Source organism: Apodemus sylvaticus, chromosome 10, assembly GCF_947179515.1.
Source record: "Apodemus sylvaticus chromosome 10, mApoSyl1.1, whole genome shotgun sequence".
Classification (NCBI taxonomy): domain Eukaryota; kingdom Metazoa; phylum Chordata; class Mammalia; order Rodentia; family Muridae; genus Apodemus; species Apodemus sylvaticus.
In genome coordinates this window covers 6,294,988-6,311,289 of record NC_067481.1, presented here as the reverse complement: position 1 = coordinate 6,311,289, position 16,302 = coordinate 6,294,988, and the positions used below count along the sequence as shown (strand labels likewise).

The window sequence follows — 16,302 nt, the reverse complement described above, 5'->3', positions numbered from 1 at the left end:
GAGGTTCATGTTTAGTCTCCTGTGTGGCTGGAGATGGACGTTATACATTGTAATTCTTTAAAAAGAACTATTAAAAAAAATGTGGCTGGCATTTTACATTGAAATAAATGCTGAGGGCCTTTTTAACAAGCTACTTTGAGAGCCTCTGAGGCCTCACTGAACACTCTGAAACAGCTAGAAGTTTCCAAACTGAGCCACAGAAATGGACAGTTTGTGAGCCACAGCCTTCGAGGGAGAAGTCAAGAAACCAGGCAGTCAGTAAACTCTGCGGCCAGAGAAGCCCTTGGGGCCACACTAGACAGCACAGGAAAGATGAAGTGTCCTCGCAGGCACAGCCAACTCAACTGGAAGCTGCGCTGCATCCTGTGAGGGAAACTATAAAATACTATCCAGCACTAAGGAGGCTGTGTGGCACACACACTTCGACTCCTCAGAGCATGGGGATAAGCTGACAGATGCACATGAAAGGTAGACACCAATTCAGAAAGCATGAGAAAATCACCACCTCCAGCCCCTCCTAGGCAGCCTGCAGAAGGTAGACTAAATCCACTGTACCATGACCCATCTCTGTCTGTGCATAAGTGCCCGTGATCTCCAAATTCCAGGCCGGCATGAAGAAGCGCTCCTGCTGCTCTTCGGTGGCCTGGTGAAGCAAGGTGGGCAGGAACATGCCCAAGTGAAGGTCCAAAGGCTCAGGATGCCCTCGGTGCACAGAGCTTCGAAGAAATACCAAGGATGGGCATTTGAGGAAGTATCATCAGGTGTGTAAGAATCAGAAAAGTGAACAGATAGAGCAGGGAAGGAGAAAAAACAAACTGTGAGTACGAATCATCCGGGTGCACCTCCCTGGGACGGGAGCACTGCCTTTCCTGTGTTAGCTATCATTCTCAACAATGTCATTCTTAAGCAGCAGGGATGGGCTGTGGAGACCCAGACCCATACAGCACAGAGCAATATGTTCAAGGCAAGACTCTGGCCTGGTGATTAAATGAAAGGAAATAAAAATTTGCAAAGGAGATCTGAATGGGAACAAAGGTGCCCTTGGGCGGGGCAGCAATAGGAGAACATGGCAGTTCTCTCGGTGGTAACACCCCTGGCTAAAGTTTTCTTGGATGCAATTTCAGTGAAGTGTCTAGACTGGGATACTGTTTGTTCAGAAAATATCTAGGACAGACCCACAGTCTTCATATAACAAATTCATTCAACTTCACCATATCAAATATTCAGCCAGGATCTACAGGTGCAAATTAACACAGAAACTGACAGTGCTCCTCATCCCAATAATGGCAGCAATTAAAGACATGCAACTTCTAGTGACACCATTATAGCTGCTAACTGCAGACCTGTGCATGACAGGCTGTGTTACATTATGATGCTATTGCATTTTGCATTTTCTTAGAGATGAACCTGGACCACAGACCTTTCATCCTCTCAGAGTCCTCCATCTAAGCTGGAGAGGAGACAAGCAGCGCTTACCCGGCCCTGTCCAGGGCCAGGGGCTGCACTTCAGCTAACCGTTCACAAGAGATGCAGTGACTCTCTCCTACTCCTAAAGGAAAATGGATGGTCACATGCCACACGTGCATCAGAACAATGGTGGCAGACCAGGACAAGGGTGTGCAACCTAGTCCTTAGTCCTGTCTCTGGCCTCTAGTTGGCGAGCTTAATCTCCAAGTCCAACATGGGAGAACATCCAAAATCCACATGGTGCTTAGAAACATTGCAACTCAAAATCTCAAAATGTCGGCCATAGGCAGAGCGGGTGAAAGGTTTGTGGGGGCTCTTGTGATGCTTTTGCAACTCCCTATGAATTTGCAGTCATTTTAAAATTACAGAAAAACATTGAAACTAATCAGTGGGACTGGTTGTGATGGTGCACATCTGTAATCCCAGCATACAGGAGGCAGAGGCAGGGGGACTCAAGTTCAAGGCCAGCCTGGGCCACAGAGGAATCCTACCTTAAAAGCCAAACAAAGCCAACCAAACTGTATTCTTTAAATGCCCTTTTCTTTTCTTTTCTTTTTTTTAATACATAATTTATTTTTATTTTATGTTCTTTGGAGCTTTGTCTGTCTGTGTCTGTGTGAAGGTGTCAGAGGCCCTGGAACTGTCAGGGATGTGGGCTGCCAGTGGGGCCTGGAAATCCAACCCAGGTCCTTTGTAAGAGCAGCCACTGCTGAGCCATGTCTACCATCCCAAGATGCCTTTCTCATTCATGAACTTTTAAAATGCCAGTGCTGGGAATGGTAGTATATCACAGTGGTAAAACAATCAGCCTTGGGTTTGTTCTAGCACAGACAAAAACCAAACCACTGTTAATCCTCTACACCCAAACCTAGAACTTGTCAGGAGGCCCTGGATTTAAGTAGGGATGGGGAGAGTACCAGGCTGGGGAACTCAGGGTGGAATTCACGCTTCCCTTCCCAGAAGGATAGTACCTGGTAAGCAACACAAACACATGCCAGGTCCCCAGAGCAGTAACCTTGACCTGGGCGGGGAGCCGGGGGCTGGGAGCACCCCACTTTCTGCTTTCAGCAGAGCTGCTCAGTGTTGCTGATGGTGAAGGCAGAACCTGGAAGCAGCCCCCTTCAGCCTCGGAAGAAGGTATAAAGTGTGTGACAGCTTCTCTACTGACGTGATTACTGATTACACAGTGAAGCATACTACTGGGAAATAATTTGTCATATGTTATAATGCACTAGCACTACATTTGGCAAAGTGTTAAAGTCAGTTTTTTACAGCTGTTCTGTGGAAAGGTCTCTTCAGACTCTCCTTCCAGAGGCTACAAAAGCCGGGCAGGCTGGCAGCCAACAGCCGGGGAATACGCTCTGGCTGGGACATAGCTGAGCCTTTAGCACAGTGGTTGCCTAGACTGCACCAAGCCAAGCTCCATCCAAAGACAAACCAGGCCTGGTGACCCACACCTACAATCCCATCAGGCAGGAGGATCCCCACAAGTTTGAGACTAGGCTGGTCTATAAAGGGACTTTCACAAGCCCTGTCTCCCACAATACCCTCCTCCCGGGTCTGACTAACAGGAAAAAGTTAGCTAGCTTCTTCTGCCTGAGAGGAGCATGAAAGAATTACTTCCCAAGAAAATAAAAAGCTTTGCTAGAACCCTAACTCAAATTTCTGCAATATTTTCTTTTCGACTTGACAAACTGAGATCAGCATTCAAAGTCAGTAGCTGGTGCTGGCACCCGACGGGCAAAAGCTGTAGGTGAGGAAGGAGGACCGAAAGGTAGAAGGTAGCCTGGGCTATACCTCTGTGAGGTACTGCAGGGATCTCCTGCAATCCCCACACTACGGGGGCAGAGGTGAGGACTGACAGAAATTCCATGCCAGCCTGCTCCACATAATGAGTTCTGAGCTACCTAGAACCCTGTCTCAAAACAAGACAAAAAGCAAAGGAGGGGCTGGAGAGATGGAGAGAGCACTTGGTACTTTGCCAAGACCTGAGCTTGAGTCTCAGTGCCCGTGTAGAACTCACCCAGGACTTCTGTAACTCCGGCTCCAGGGGATCTGCTATGCTTTTCAGACCTCTGAGGGCACCAACAAACACACACACACACACACACACACACACACACACACACAAGAATAAAAATAAATCTAGGTGTTTTTGTTTTATTTTTGAGACAGGGTCTCACTGTGTAGCCCTGATCAGTCTGGAACTTACTATGTAGACCAGGCTGGCCTCACAGAGATCTGTCTTGCCTCAAAAAAAAAAAAAAAAAAAAAAAAGAAAGAAAGAAAGAAAGAAAGAAAGAAAGAAAAGAAAAGAAAAAGAAAGAAAAAGAAAAAGAAAAGAGAAAAAGCAGTCTTTCCTTCAATGAAGTGATTCATTTCTGATAACAGACAAAAGTCATAAACCCAAATAGTATATATGTTTATGAACACATGCCTGTGTATATATAGTTTTCTTTTCTTTCTCCACAGCAGTGCTGGGAGTTGAACTGAGGGCCTTCTGTGTGCTAGGCAACCATTGCTGTTACAGAGAAGTTAGATTATAGCAGCAAGAAGGGACTATGGATTCCAATCAGTGCTAGAGAGCTTGGCTAACAAGCATAAAGACTGGGTTCCATCCCAGCATCAAAGAAAAAGACAGACAGACTGACAGAATAAAGCTGAGAAAATTGCAATATCCCAAACCCAGACACAAGTCTCACGGGAACCCACAGGGTCCAGTCATCTTGGAAGAACTCAAGACTAGGACAGGGGGACGGCAGGGGAGCTGCAGTGCAGGAGGATTAAAGGCTCATGAGCTCAATTTCGGTATCTCTCAAGTTTGATAGAAGACAGGCCCCTTCTTCAGTGAGAGGAGCCGGCCAGGGCTGTCCAGGGAAATGTGCTCCTCCAACACTAGGCCTGCAGAGCATCTTCCTCAGCCCAGCCCGCTCCTTGCCTGAGACCCAGGAACAGGTCTGTCAAGATTTCATGTGTGATGGAACAGGAAGACATAAAGGGAAAAGGCAAAATTGACACTGATCTGCCTTTTCCTTTATGGGAAAGGACTGTGTTTTAAGCTGTTCTTCATTAGGAAATACTGTCATATGCAAATTAACCAACAGATTTGACCTCTTTACCTGAAGGACAGAATGAGGGTGGGAAAGAAGACCGAAAACGAACAAAACACCAAGAAGCAAAACAATCCTCTACCACTGCACCCTGGCAGCTGACACAACTGAAGTCACTCAGACACAAGAAAATATCCCAAATTAGAAGCATGCAAACTCCTCCAGAGAAAGACCTATGAGTTCACTTTCTTTGGTTTTTCGATACAGGGTTTCTCCATGTATCCCTGGCTGCCCTGGAACTCACTCCGTAGACCAGGCTGGCTTCAAACTCAGAAATCCACCTGTCTTTGCCTCCCAAGTGCTGGGATCAAAGGTGTGTGCCACTATGCCTGGCTAAGAGTTCAAGTCTTAAACCTGTTCCCTCTGTAAACGTAAAGCAGTCATATTAGGCCAACAAGCAAAGACCAAAAAGACATATACACTTGCTTACAGTTCATGCCTAGGGCTTCCTATGAAGGATGCAGGTCAGTACGTCCAGAGAGGAAGACACAATGTTAAAGCATTCTCCCCCCGGGAGATGTTCCAGGCCTGTTTTTCCAGTTTTGGCATCCTGAACAAAGCCTTGGGTGTCTGTGACACAGGTCACACACACCATCTAATCCCTAAACACAGTCATAATCCCCTGGAGAGAACAATGCAGATTTGTTCAGCATCCTCACCCATACCCTGTATGGTTCTCTGATAGGGTTCAACTTCCAAGTCCAGGTTCACTTCAAACTTGCAATCTTCGGCCTCCTGAGGGCTGGGCTGTGAGACTGCTCTATCATGCCCTACCCGCTTCTCTACATGGTCCCTCTGTCACAGCAGTGAGGTAAGTAAGAGGCAGGCCGCCTCAAATCTAAAACACTCACATCTGCTGGGCACATGGGAGGCCAAGGGAGGAAGACTGCATGGTCAGCCAGCCCAGGCCAGCAAGGCCAGCCTTCTCCTAAGAAAGCCAAAGCAAAGCCAGGCAGTGGTGGCACACGCCTCTAATCTCAGCACTTGGGAGGCAGAGGCAGGCGGATTTCTGAGTTCAAGGCCAGCCTGGTCTACAGAGTGAGTTCCAGGACAGCCAGGGCTACACAGAGAAACCCTGTCTCGAAAAACCAACCAACCAACCAAACAAAAAACCCGAAGCTAAAACATGGACACTTACCATGAGTTTTGTGTCTGAAAACAATCCTATTCCACACCGAGACTACAACTTGCTGAATATACCCAAGCATTTAGGAAGGACTTAACCCAAAGCTCCCGGCAGTAAAGACTACACAGACATTCACAGAGGAACTACAACAAACAGCTAGAGAAAACCGCAGGATTCGTTTTACAAACTTTGGAGCAGCTAGCGGCAACAGCAACGTAAGAGCAGAACAGCTCCCTGCTTCCATCGTGTCATTACAGGTGCACTTCGGAAGTCACCTCTAGACACTGCTGAGGCGTCAGTACTCAGGGGAACTGCCAACAGAGTCCTTCAGTTACACAGCCAGCACAGCTGTGTGCTCTCACACCCTTAAATGCCATCTCTCCAAGCTGCACAGCACTGTTAGCAGTAGGGGTCGGTGACAATGACAAGCTTTAAGGAGTGACACTGGAAGATGCTCGTCAGAGCCCTGGACCTATTTTATGAAGAAATAAATGCAGAAAGAGAAAATTTGGGTTTTGATGCAACAATTTAAAAAATAAAATCCCAAACATAGCAGCAGGAGGAAGAAAAAAACAACCAAATGGCAAGAGTCACTTTTCTCAAACTCATTTAGTGGTCACCCCGGGACCCTCCGATGTGGACTAACCGTGGCCCATCTCCGTCTGGGCGTAGGTGCCAATTATCTGGAGTTCTTTGGACGGGTCCATCCATTTCTCCTGCTGAGCAGTGGTGCCCTGATTCAGCAAGGTAGGGATAAACATGGAGTAATTGAGGCCAACAGGTTCCACAAAATTAGCCAAAAGTAGTCTACAGGAGAGAAAAGAAAAGCATCTCAGCCTCACGCTACAGACTGTCCACCACACATTCTCTTATTATCACTTTGTTTGTGTGTGTGTGTGTGTGTGTGTGTGTGTGTGTGTGTGTGTGTGTGATGTATGCCACAGTAGACGTGGAGGGCGGGCAGAGGACAACTGTACAATAGTTCTCTTCCCACCTTTACTTTCCAGAAATCAAACTCCATCTGTCAAGCTTTGTGGTATGAGCCGTGAACCACTCTGTGCCGTGAGTTACTCTGCTAGCCCCTAACCTCACAAAAAAAATCTTGACCCTCTGGATGAAGGATGGAAAACTAAAGATCTCTTCTATTAAACGAAATGTAAAATTTTCCACTTTGCAAGCCCATAGCCAGATCTCCTGTTGTGTCTCTCCCTTCTCACCTCCTGTAGTGTCTCTCCTGACCTCCTGTAGTGTCTCTCCTCACCTCAGGGCCAGATTCCTTTTGTTTCTTCCCTGGTGCTGGGGATGGATGAACAACAGACCAAGCACCTCAGAAAGGCTCAGTCTAGTTCCATTCCTGACACAACCAAAAGCTTCTTGTTTTGTTTTTAAAAAAAGAAGTCTTGTATAAATTCTACACTTCTCTAAAACAATGGACTTTGTTGTTACTCTGGTCTGACTGGCTGGCTGGTCTGAGTCAGGGTGAGTAACTTTCTGTGTTACTTTCGGGTTTAACTTGCTTTGAAGTTAAGGAACTCCACAAAACACTCTTTATAGAGCTGTTAAAAAATAACAGAGAATAATCTATTTAATTTTTTTTTGTGTATGTGAGACACAGTCTCACTCCATAGCTCTGGCTGACAGAATGTATTCTCCTTATTCAGTGTAGTCTCCTGGGAATCCTCATCCACTAGGTCCAAGTGCTGGGATTACACACACACACTCATCATTGGGCCTGACATGAGGAGAACAGTCTCTGGCCAGGTGACCCAAGCAAGTGCCCTAAGGAGTAAGTCCATATTTCAGGGCAGGATCACTCATCTGTAAAAGTTTCCAGATTATCAAATGTGAGTCTTAAAAGTCACCCCCAGTAGCCAGCAAACACTGCTTCAGATTAAGGAAAGTATACATGATGCTGAAATCTGGCCCTTGCATGCCTTGCCAGAAAACAGAACCCATGAAAGACGAAGACACAAACGAAGCTCACCAGTCACGTGCTTCCCTACGGGGTCCCTAAGGGCCCATCTTACATTTTGGCCCATTGTGCACCAAAAGAACTTGAAGTACAAATGGTATGTCCGCTATGTGACTTTGAAGACCTCTCACCCAGGACGCCCTGGGCTTCACAAGGAGCAGAGCACAGACTACAGTGGGAAGGGAAGACATCTCTCCGCGGAGCCCATCACTTTAAAGCAGTAGCAACAGCAAACACAGCGACTGCCTACTATTCCGTTTCAGAAATAACCACCACACAAAGCAGCCCTGTACTCTGCTTCCACCGACAGTCACTCCAAGACTGAGCCGCTGAGACTGAGGCTGCCAATCACCTACAGCGATGACCAGAGGGGGTGGCATCCTCCGTCCTGGGGGACTACGGTGCCAGGTACTGCTCAGTGACTGACTGCTCCATCACCATTGTGGTCTCAGTTGGTGGTTAGGGCAGAAAGGTCACTTTTCAGCTGCCTAGCAGAAGACACTCTGTTCACTGCCCAGCAAAACAAATAAATCACGTTTTGGGGGATGCTGGAAAGAAATGCCTGAAAGCCCATGAGATAACTGACTGACTGACTAGTCAACATAAGTACGGGCAATGGTGACTGGCTTTCATCCCAGCACTTGGGAGGCAGAGGCCGGTAGATCTCTGTGAGTTTGAGGCTAAGCCGGTCTACGGAGTGAGTTCTAAGTCAGCCAGAGCTACATAGAGAAACCCTGTCTTGAAAATAAAATAAAACAAAACAGTACAGAGATGATAATAAAAAGCCCCAAAAAATGAAGTGCCCTTTGTCTGATTTCTATAACATCACATTCATCAACTGTTATTGTAAACTGTGTGGAAGCTGGAATGGAACATGCCTGTAACCTCAGGAAAATATCAGGGGCTGAGGCAAGAGGGTTGGAGTCTGAAGACAGCCTGGGCTACAAAGCAAAAGCAAGATGGGAAACTGGAGGAGAGAGGAAAATAAAGGGAGAGAGGAAGCTAAGCACTAATAGCTGGATGAGAGGGACAGAGGCGTACATCACCTCCAAGGTAAGATCAGCAAAGCGTCCTGAGGTGTCTGAATCTCACTAAAACCACCACCTATTCACACGCTCCCTCCCCTTTCCCTCATAGGTGGATGGGTAGATGGATGGATGGATGGGACAGAAAGAGAAAACATGGGAAGTTCTGAGAAATAAGGTATAATTAGAGAGCCAAAAATGGTGACTATATAATGCACCCACATTCCATGAAGGAACTGAAAAGACTGAGCAATTCAGTAAAATACTCTGAAAACTGGAAAATGTAATTATAAGGATACTAACCCAAAAGCTCCTGCCTTAGTCAGGGTTTCTATTCTTGCACAAACATCATGACCAAAAAGCAAGTTGGGGAGGAAAGGGTTTATTCAGCTTATACTTCCACAGAGCTATTCATCACCAAAGGAAGTCAGGACTGAAACTCAAGCAGGTCAGGAAGCAGGAGCTGATGCAGAGGCCATGGAGGGATGTTACTTACTGGCTTGCTTCCCCTGGCTTGCTCAGCTTGCTTTCTTATAGAACCCAAGAATACCAGTCCAGAGATGGCACCACCCACAAGGGGCCCTCCCTCCTTGATCACTAATTGAGAAAATGCCTTACAGCTGGATCTCATGGAGGAACTTCCCCAACTGAAGCTCCTTTCTCCGTGATAACTCCAGCTTGTGTCAAGTTCACACACAAAACCAGCCAGTACAACTGACCCCTTGTCAACTTGACACACAAACACATCACTATTACTTTCCTATCACCTTACTTTCCTATTCATCCCCAAGATCTAAATAAAAATCCCACGGTCTTGCATATTAAAAGTTCAATCTCTTTAAAATATCCAATACCATTTAAAATTCAAGGTCTTTTAAAAATTCAGTCTCTTAACTGTGGGCTCCACTAAAATACCTTCTTTCTTCAAGAGAGAAGAATATCAGGGCACAGTCACAATCAAAGGCAAAATTAAACTCTTAACTGTCCAATGTCTGGAATCCACTCACGATCTTCCAGGTCCCTTCTCCAGCTCTGCTCTCTGTAGCACACACCTTGTCTTCTAGGCTCCAGTTGCCTGTACTCCACCGCTGCTGCTGTTCTTGGTGGTCATCTCATGATACTGGCATCTCCAAAACACTGCTGTCTTCCACTGTAACTAGGTTTCACCAATAGCCTCTCATAGGTTCCCTTCACGGGGCCAAGTCCTTTGCATCACTCCTTCAGTCCTGGGCTGTCAACTGCAACTGAGGCTGCATCTTCACCAATGGCCCTCCGCAGCCTCTCAGAGTGCTGAGCCCCAGCTGTTCTTCATGACCCCTTCATGCCTTCAAACCAGTACAACCTAGGTGTCTGTTACACAGTACCAAGTCCTGCTGCAGCACAAGGCACAACCTTGGCTATCTCTGGAACACAGCCTCTGTGCTCTCAGAAAACACTTCCCAGAAGATTTCACCTCAGTGATGCTGGTCTCTTCTTAATCACCACTAATTTCTTAGCTCCAGCTAACCAGCATCAATAGTTCCAGTAACACAAAGGTTCACTTTAGTGGTTCTGGTATCTTGTTAATCTCAGCTGATTCTTCAGCCCCAGCCAACCAAAACCACAGAATTTTCACAATCAAAACATGTCCCAGATAACAGTCTTTCATCTTCCCTCTGAAATTTCACAAGTCATGCCTCCATCTTCTGCACTGTTCAACATTATCTTCCAAGCTCCTACCCAACATTCCACACAGCTCTTAACACCAAATGGCTCTTCTAGCAAAAAGTTCCAAAGTCCTTCCACAGTCCTCCCCATAACATGGTCAGGTTGTCACAGGAATACCCCACTATGCTGGTACCAATTTGTCTTAGTCAGGGTTTCTATTCCTGCACAAACATCATGACTAAAAGGCAAGTTGGGAAGGAAAGGGTTTATTCAGCTTACACTTCCACACTGCTGTTCATCACCAAAGGAAGTCAGGACTGGAACTCAAGCAGGGCAGGAAGCAGGAGCTGATGCAGAGGCCATGGAGGGATGTTTCTTACTGGCTTGCTTCCCCTGGCTTGCTCAGCCTGCTTTCTTATAGAACCCAAGACTACCAGTCCAGAGATGGCCCCACCCACAATGGGCCCTCCCCCCTTGATCACTAATTGAGAAAATGCCCCACAGTTGGATCTCATGGAGGCATTTCCCCAACTGAAGCTCCTTTCTCTGTGATAACTCCAGCCTGTGTCAAGTTCACACACAAAACCAGCCAGTACAGTTCCTGTGCAAAATGAGAGGAGCTGGGCATGGCGGCATATTCTAGGAGCCTAGTACTCGGAACGCGGAGGCAGGCAGACATCTGAAGAGTTCAAAGGCGGCAAACTCTACATGGTGAGCTCCAGGCTAGGCTCCTCCTCTTCCTGACTGGAAGGAGGAGGAGACAGAGAGGACACATATGCTATTGATTTTCTTCTTTACTAAAATTTTTGTTTTAATTAAACAAACCACATGAATTTTAGCTGAAGAACACACTGAGCTGGAAGTGGTGGTGTACACCTGAGACTCCAAACATGTAGAGCTGGGATGGAGGAAGTGAACGATTCAGCTATGCAGGGAGATGCTGGGGTACGCTGGGCCAAGTGCGCCCCTGGACCAGCAAAGAGCTAAGTGCTGGCATTGTTATTTCTATGGCCTCTCAATGGCCTTATTTATTTATTTATTCATTATATGTAAGTACACTGTAGCTGTCTTCAGACACACCAGACGAGGGCGTCAGATCTCATTTATGGATAGTTGTGAGCCACCATGTGGTTGCTGGGATTTGAACTCAGGACCTTAGGAAGAAAAGTCAGTGTTCTTAACCGCTGAGCCATCTCTCCAGCCCCAATGGCCTCATATTTTATAAATATTAATTCTTCCTCACTAGTCTGAGGCAATATAGAAGTGTATCTGGTTGGCTATAATAAAGAGCTGACAGTCAATGGCTGGGCAAGAACTGCAGGGCGGAACTGGGGGGGCAGTAATAGGTAGGGGGAGGGGAGGGGTGTTGGGAGAAGAGACACAGCATGCACAGAGGGAACAGGACAGACCTCAACACAACTAGCCTCATGACTGACAGCTCATGGCCAAGATAGTCGGGTAAGTTACAGTAGCTGGAAGACTGCCCTAGCTAAAGGTCCAAGCTTTAACCTATATTAAAAGTCTCCATATCTTATTTATACCTCTGGTAGATCCAAGAAAGGCCTGCTATAAGGAGACCCTGTCCTCATCAAAAGAAAAGAAAACAAAGAATAAAATCTGATAGATCTTATAGTTTAATGATATGTGTATATATATAGTTTTGTTTTTGTTTTTTGAAACAGGGTTTCTCTGTATAGCCCTGGCTGTCCTAGAACTCACTCTGTAGACCAGGCTGGCCTGAAACTCAGAAATCCGCCTGCCTCTGCCTCCCAAATGCTGGGATTAAAGGCATGCACCACCTCTGCCCAGCGTTTAATAATATTTAATCCCTCCTGCAGATGCTTGTCAAGAAATCGGATTTAATTAATCAACATAAGGACTGGATAGGCTCTAGAACCTCAGAAATGCTGAGTGCTCTAGCAGACACTGTGTACCTTTACCAGCCTCAGTGAATCAGTTGTAAAAGCCCAAGGAGCCTACAAACACCCAACACAACCCTTGTTGGACCTTGAGAGCAAACAACACAGTCAAAAGCAGTCAGCAAACCAAGGCAGGAGGGAGTCCAAGAGTCCAGGGGTACTGGGAGCCACAGTCAAGACCCATCTGTGAGCCAGGCGGAGGAGGACTCTCAGTGGGGAAAAGCACTGGCTGCTCTTCCAGAAGACCTAGCTTCCGTTCCTAGTACTTACAGGGTAGTTCACAACCATTTGTAACTCCACTTCCAGGGGATCCCACACTGCTTTTGACCCCCTCTGGCACCAGGCAAGAAAGTGGTATATAAAGAAATGTGCATACAAACATCCACTTTCGTCAAATATTTTTTAAAAATCAATTTTGTAAAAACAACACATTAAAAAGAAACGGAAAGAAAAGAAAAAAGATGACAAACCCCAAATAAGATATAAGAGACCCAGTCTTAAAAAGAAATAGATTGCCAGGTGGTGGTGGTGGCGCATGCCTATAATCCCAGCACTCTGGGAGGCAGAGGCAGGCAGATTTCTGAGTTCGAGGCCAGACTGGTCTACAGAGTGAGGACAGCCAGAGCTACATAGAGAAACCCTGTCTTGAAAAAAATAAATCCAACCGCCGCCCCCCCCCCCAAAAAAAAGAAAGAAAGAAAGAAAGAGATCCTGGAGAGATGGCTCAGTGGTTAAGAGCACTGACTGCTCTTCCGAAGGTCCTGAGTTCAAATCCCAGCAACCCCATGGTGGCTCACAACCATCCATAATGAGATCTGACCCACTCTTCTGGGGTGTCTGAAGGCAGCTATACTGTATTTACATATAATGAGTAAATCTTTTTACAAATTTTGAAAACAAAACAAAACAAAAGAGCACTTGATGGTTTTGCAGAGGACCTGGGTTCAATTCCCAGCACCCAAATAGCAGCTCACAACCGTATGTAACTCCAGTTGCATGGGATCTGACATCCTCACACAGACATATGTGCAAGCAAAATACCAATGTACACAAAATATAGATCAATAGGTTTAAAAAAAAAAAAAAGAAGCCTTATTTGGAGGAGGAAGAGGAAGAGAAAAGGAGGAGGAGGAGGAGGAAGAAGATGAAGAAATAGAAATAATAATAGTTAGTAGCTGTGCAATCCCAGCACTCAGGAGGCAGAGGCAAGCAGATCTCTGAGTTTATGATCTATGTTGATCACATAGTCAGGGCTACACAGAAAAACCCTGTCTCAAAAAACAAAAACATTCGGGGAGTGGGGGGGCTAGAAAAGGGGAAATCATTTGAAATGTAAATAAATTATATCGAATAATAAAAAAAAACGAAAAAAAAACAAAAAAACAAAAAAACAAAAAACAAAAACAAAAACAAACGGATGGGAGTGGATTAGTAATAAACACACAACAAAGAGAACAGTAAACGTCCTAAATTCCTGGAAATCCCCCTGCCTCATCAACTCTAGTCCTTGACCCTCACTGAGCAACCATATCCTCTGTATTTTACAATTAATGGGAAGGGGTTTTTTTTTCCCCTCTAAATTTTTATTACTAGGTGAAAAATAAGCCATCTCCAGCAGGTGACAAGAAACTGGGCAAGAGGGCTGGAGAGATGTCTCAGTGGTTAAAAACGTACTGTTCTTGCAGAGGACCCGAGTTCAACTCCCAGCACCCTCCATCAGGCAGCTGGTAACTCCAGGTCCAAGGAACGCCCCTAACCTTGGGCATATGCGCACACACAGGCATACACACATGTACACGTAAATAAATAATAATAATAATAATAATAATAATAATAAATGGGGGCTGGAGATGGCTCAGCGGTTAAGAGCACTGACTGCTCTTCGAAGGTCCTGAGTTCAAATCCCAGCAACCACATGGTGGCTCACAACCATCCATAATGAGATTTGATGCCCTCTTCTGGGGTGTCTGAAGACAGCTACAGAGTACTTAAATAAAATAAAATAGATAAATCTTTTTTAAAATTTAAAAATAAGAAACTGGGCAAATGTTAAGTTTTTCTTGGTAGTACATAAAATCCTGATGCTGACTTACAGTCAGAGTTCAAGAGACTGAGGGACCTGTATGCTCAGAGACCTTGACAGCAGTCACCACCAAGACTAACTACTAGTTTCCTCCTCCAACTTAAACAGCTCTCCCCCCACATCCGAGGAACACTTCCCAGTTCAAAGGGCACTGAAACTTATCGCTAGGATTTCATGGGAAAGCAAGGCACGGTCCACAGGAAGGACTTTGTTCTAGGTCTCCGTGACCTCACTTGAGTCTGGCTGCATGTCATGCAGTTACAAGGGTTATGAAATATGCTGTGTCACCCACTCTGCCAAACAAAAAACCACACTCCTCCATGTTGTACCGAGAAGGTATAAAACCTCGGCACTTTTTGTGTGTGGACCTAACTTAGTCGATTTGGTAACACTTTCCTAGGATTTACTCAAATCCTACAAATTACAAGCTTTAGAAACAAAAATAAGTATTTGGAGGTTGGTGAGTCTTCTGATTTGGGCTGTTGAAACTAACCATGAAAAAATTGTAAATGTAGCTCTGACTGGATATACGTAAGGCTGACTGTGACCTGGCTCCACCTCCCATGTGCATGGATTACAAGCACAAGTAAACAGTATTTCTGATTAGAAAAACTGAGTGGAGTTCTGAGGAAGGCCTAAGGAACAAAGCAAACCATTTCACTGTCATGGTAATAGGTAAATTAAGTCACAAACAGATGCCGAATGCATTGTATCTGTAACTCAAAGGAAAAAGAAGGAACTATTACCACATAAGGGCAGGACTTGTCATATTTATATTAGTTCTTAAAAACTTTTTAAGCCAGGCAGGGTGGCTCACATCTGTAACCCCAGCTGGTAAGAGGCTGAAGAAGAAAGAAATTTTGGAGTTGGAGACCAGCTTGGACAACACAATGACTTTGAGATTAACCTATCTCAGAAAAACAAGCAAAACTTCAACAGAAAACAAAAACAAGATTTTTGGTTGTTGCTAAGGTGTTGCTGCTTTAATCTAGGAACTGGAGCAAGTTAGGCAAAAGTGAGTCTTCTGGTCTAAAATTTTCATTTTATTTTTTAAAAAATTATTTTACATGTATGAGGGCTCTATCTGCATGTACATCTGCAGGCCAGAAAAGGGCATCAGATCCCATTAAAGATGGTTGTGAGCTACCATGTGGGTGCTGGGAATTGAATTCAGGACCTCAGGAAGATCAGCCAGTGCTCTTAAGAGCTTACTGATCCTTGTACTATTTATTTATGTATTTATTTGTTTGCTTGTTTATTTGGTGATGCTGGGGGATTGAACCTAGGTAATTGTGCATGCTAGGCAAGGCAAGGGCTCTACTGTTGAGGTATATCTCTAGCCTCCCAATTTTATCTTTATTAGTGAAAACACTGGAAAGTTCCTCTACTATGTAAAAACCCAACAGAAGTTTTAAAGGAAATAAGTAAAAATCCTTGTACTAGAATGACTTTAAGGCTAAGGATGGGGTGGAGGATCTTTATATGTAATTTTTAAGCCTTTTTTTAGTGATTTTTTTTAATTCTATACGCATTGGTGTTTTTCCTGCACGTACATCTACGTAGGAGTGTCAGATAACCTGGAACTGGAGTTAGAGACAGTTGTGAGCTGCCATGTGGGTACTGGGAATTGAACCTGGGTCCCCTGGAAGATCAAACAGTGTTCTTAACCACTGAGCCATGTCTCCAGCCCCCTTATATATAACTGAAAATCAAAGTGCAACAGAGTGAGTGTCTGAGAAAAAAGCAGCTTTCCTCGACTACATGACTGAGGCAGGTTTTCCGGGCAGGACAACGGTCAGGAAACGACAATGCGAGGTTCTTAGAATGTGGGTCTGAGAATATCAGATTCATTCTGAGGTCTGATGGGATCTCTGTGGACTCTCACATTTCCTATTACTTTATACTCAAAATACCCATTACATAAAAACAGAATCTGCTAGTGTTCTAAAATAG

General features: G+C 45.2%; 1 protein-coding gene across 3 annotated transcripts in view; it reads right to left on the bottom strand.

The window, feature by feature from the left end:
- The window catches only part of Acox1 (acyl-CoA oxidase 1), a 30,559-nt gene that overhangs the window by 12,773 nt on the left and 1,484 nt on the right, over window positions 1–16,302 (bottom strand). The window contains exons 1-2 of one of the 3 annotated variants that reach the window (XM_052193927.1): window positions 6,350–6,504; window positions 556–716 (exon numbers count right to left, since the gene is read on the bottom strand). In XM_052193927.1, the coding sequence (XP_052049887.1) occupies window positions 556–716; window positions 6,350–6,414 (226 nt within the window). In that variant the 5' untranslated portion in view covers window positions 6,415–6,504. Of the gene's footprint in view, window positions 1–555; window positions 717–6,349; window positions 6,511–16,302 lie in introns of those variants that run through there. The other 2 variants (XM_052193926.1, XM_052193925.1) reach the window with 2 other exon arrangements.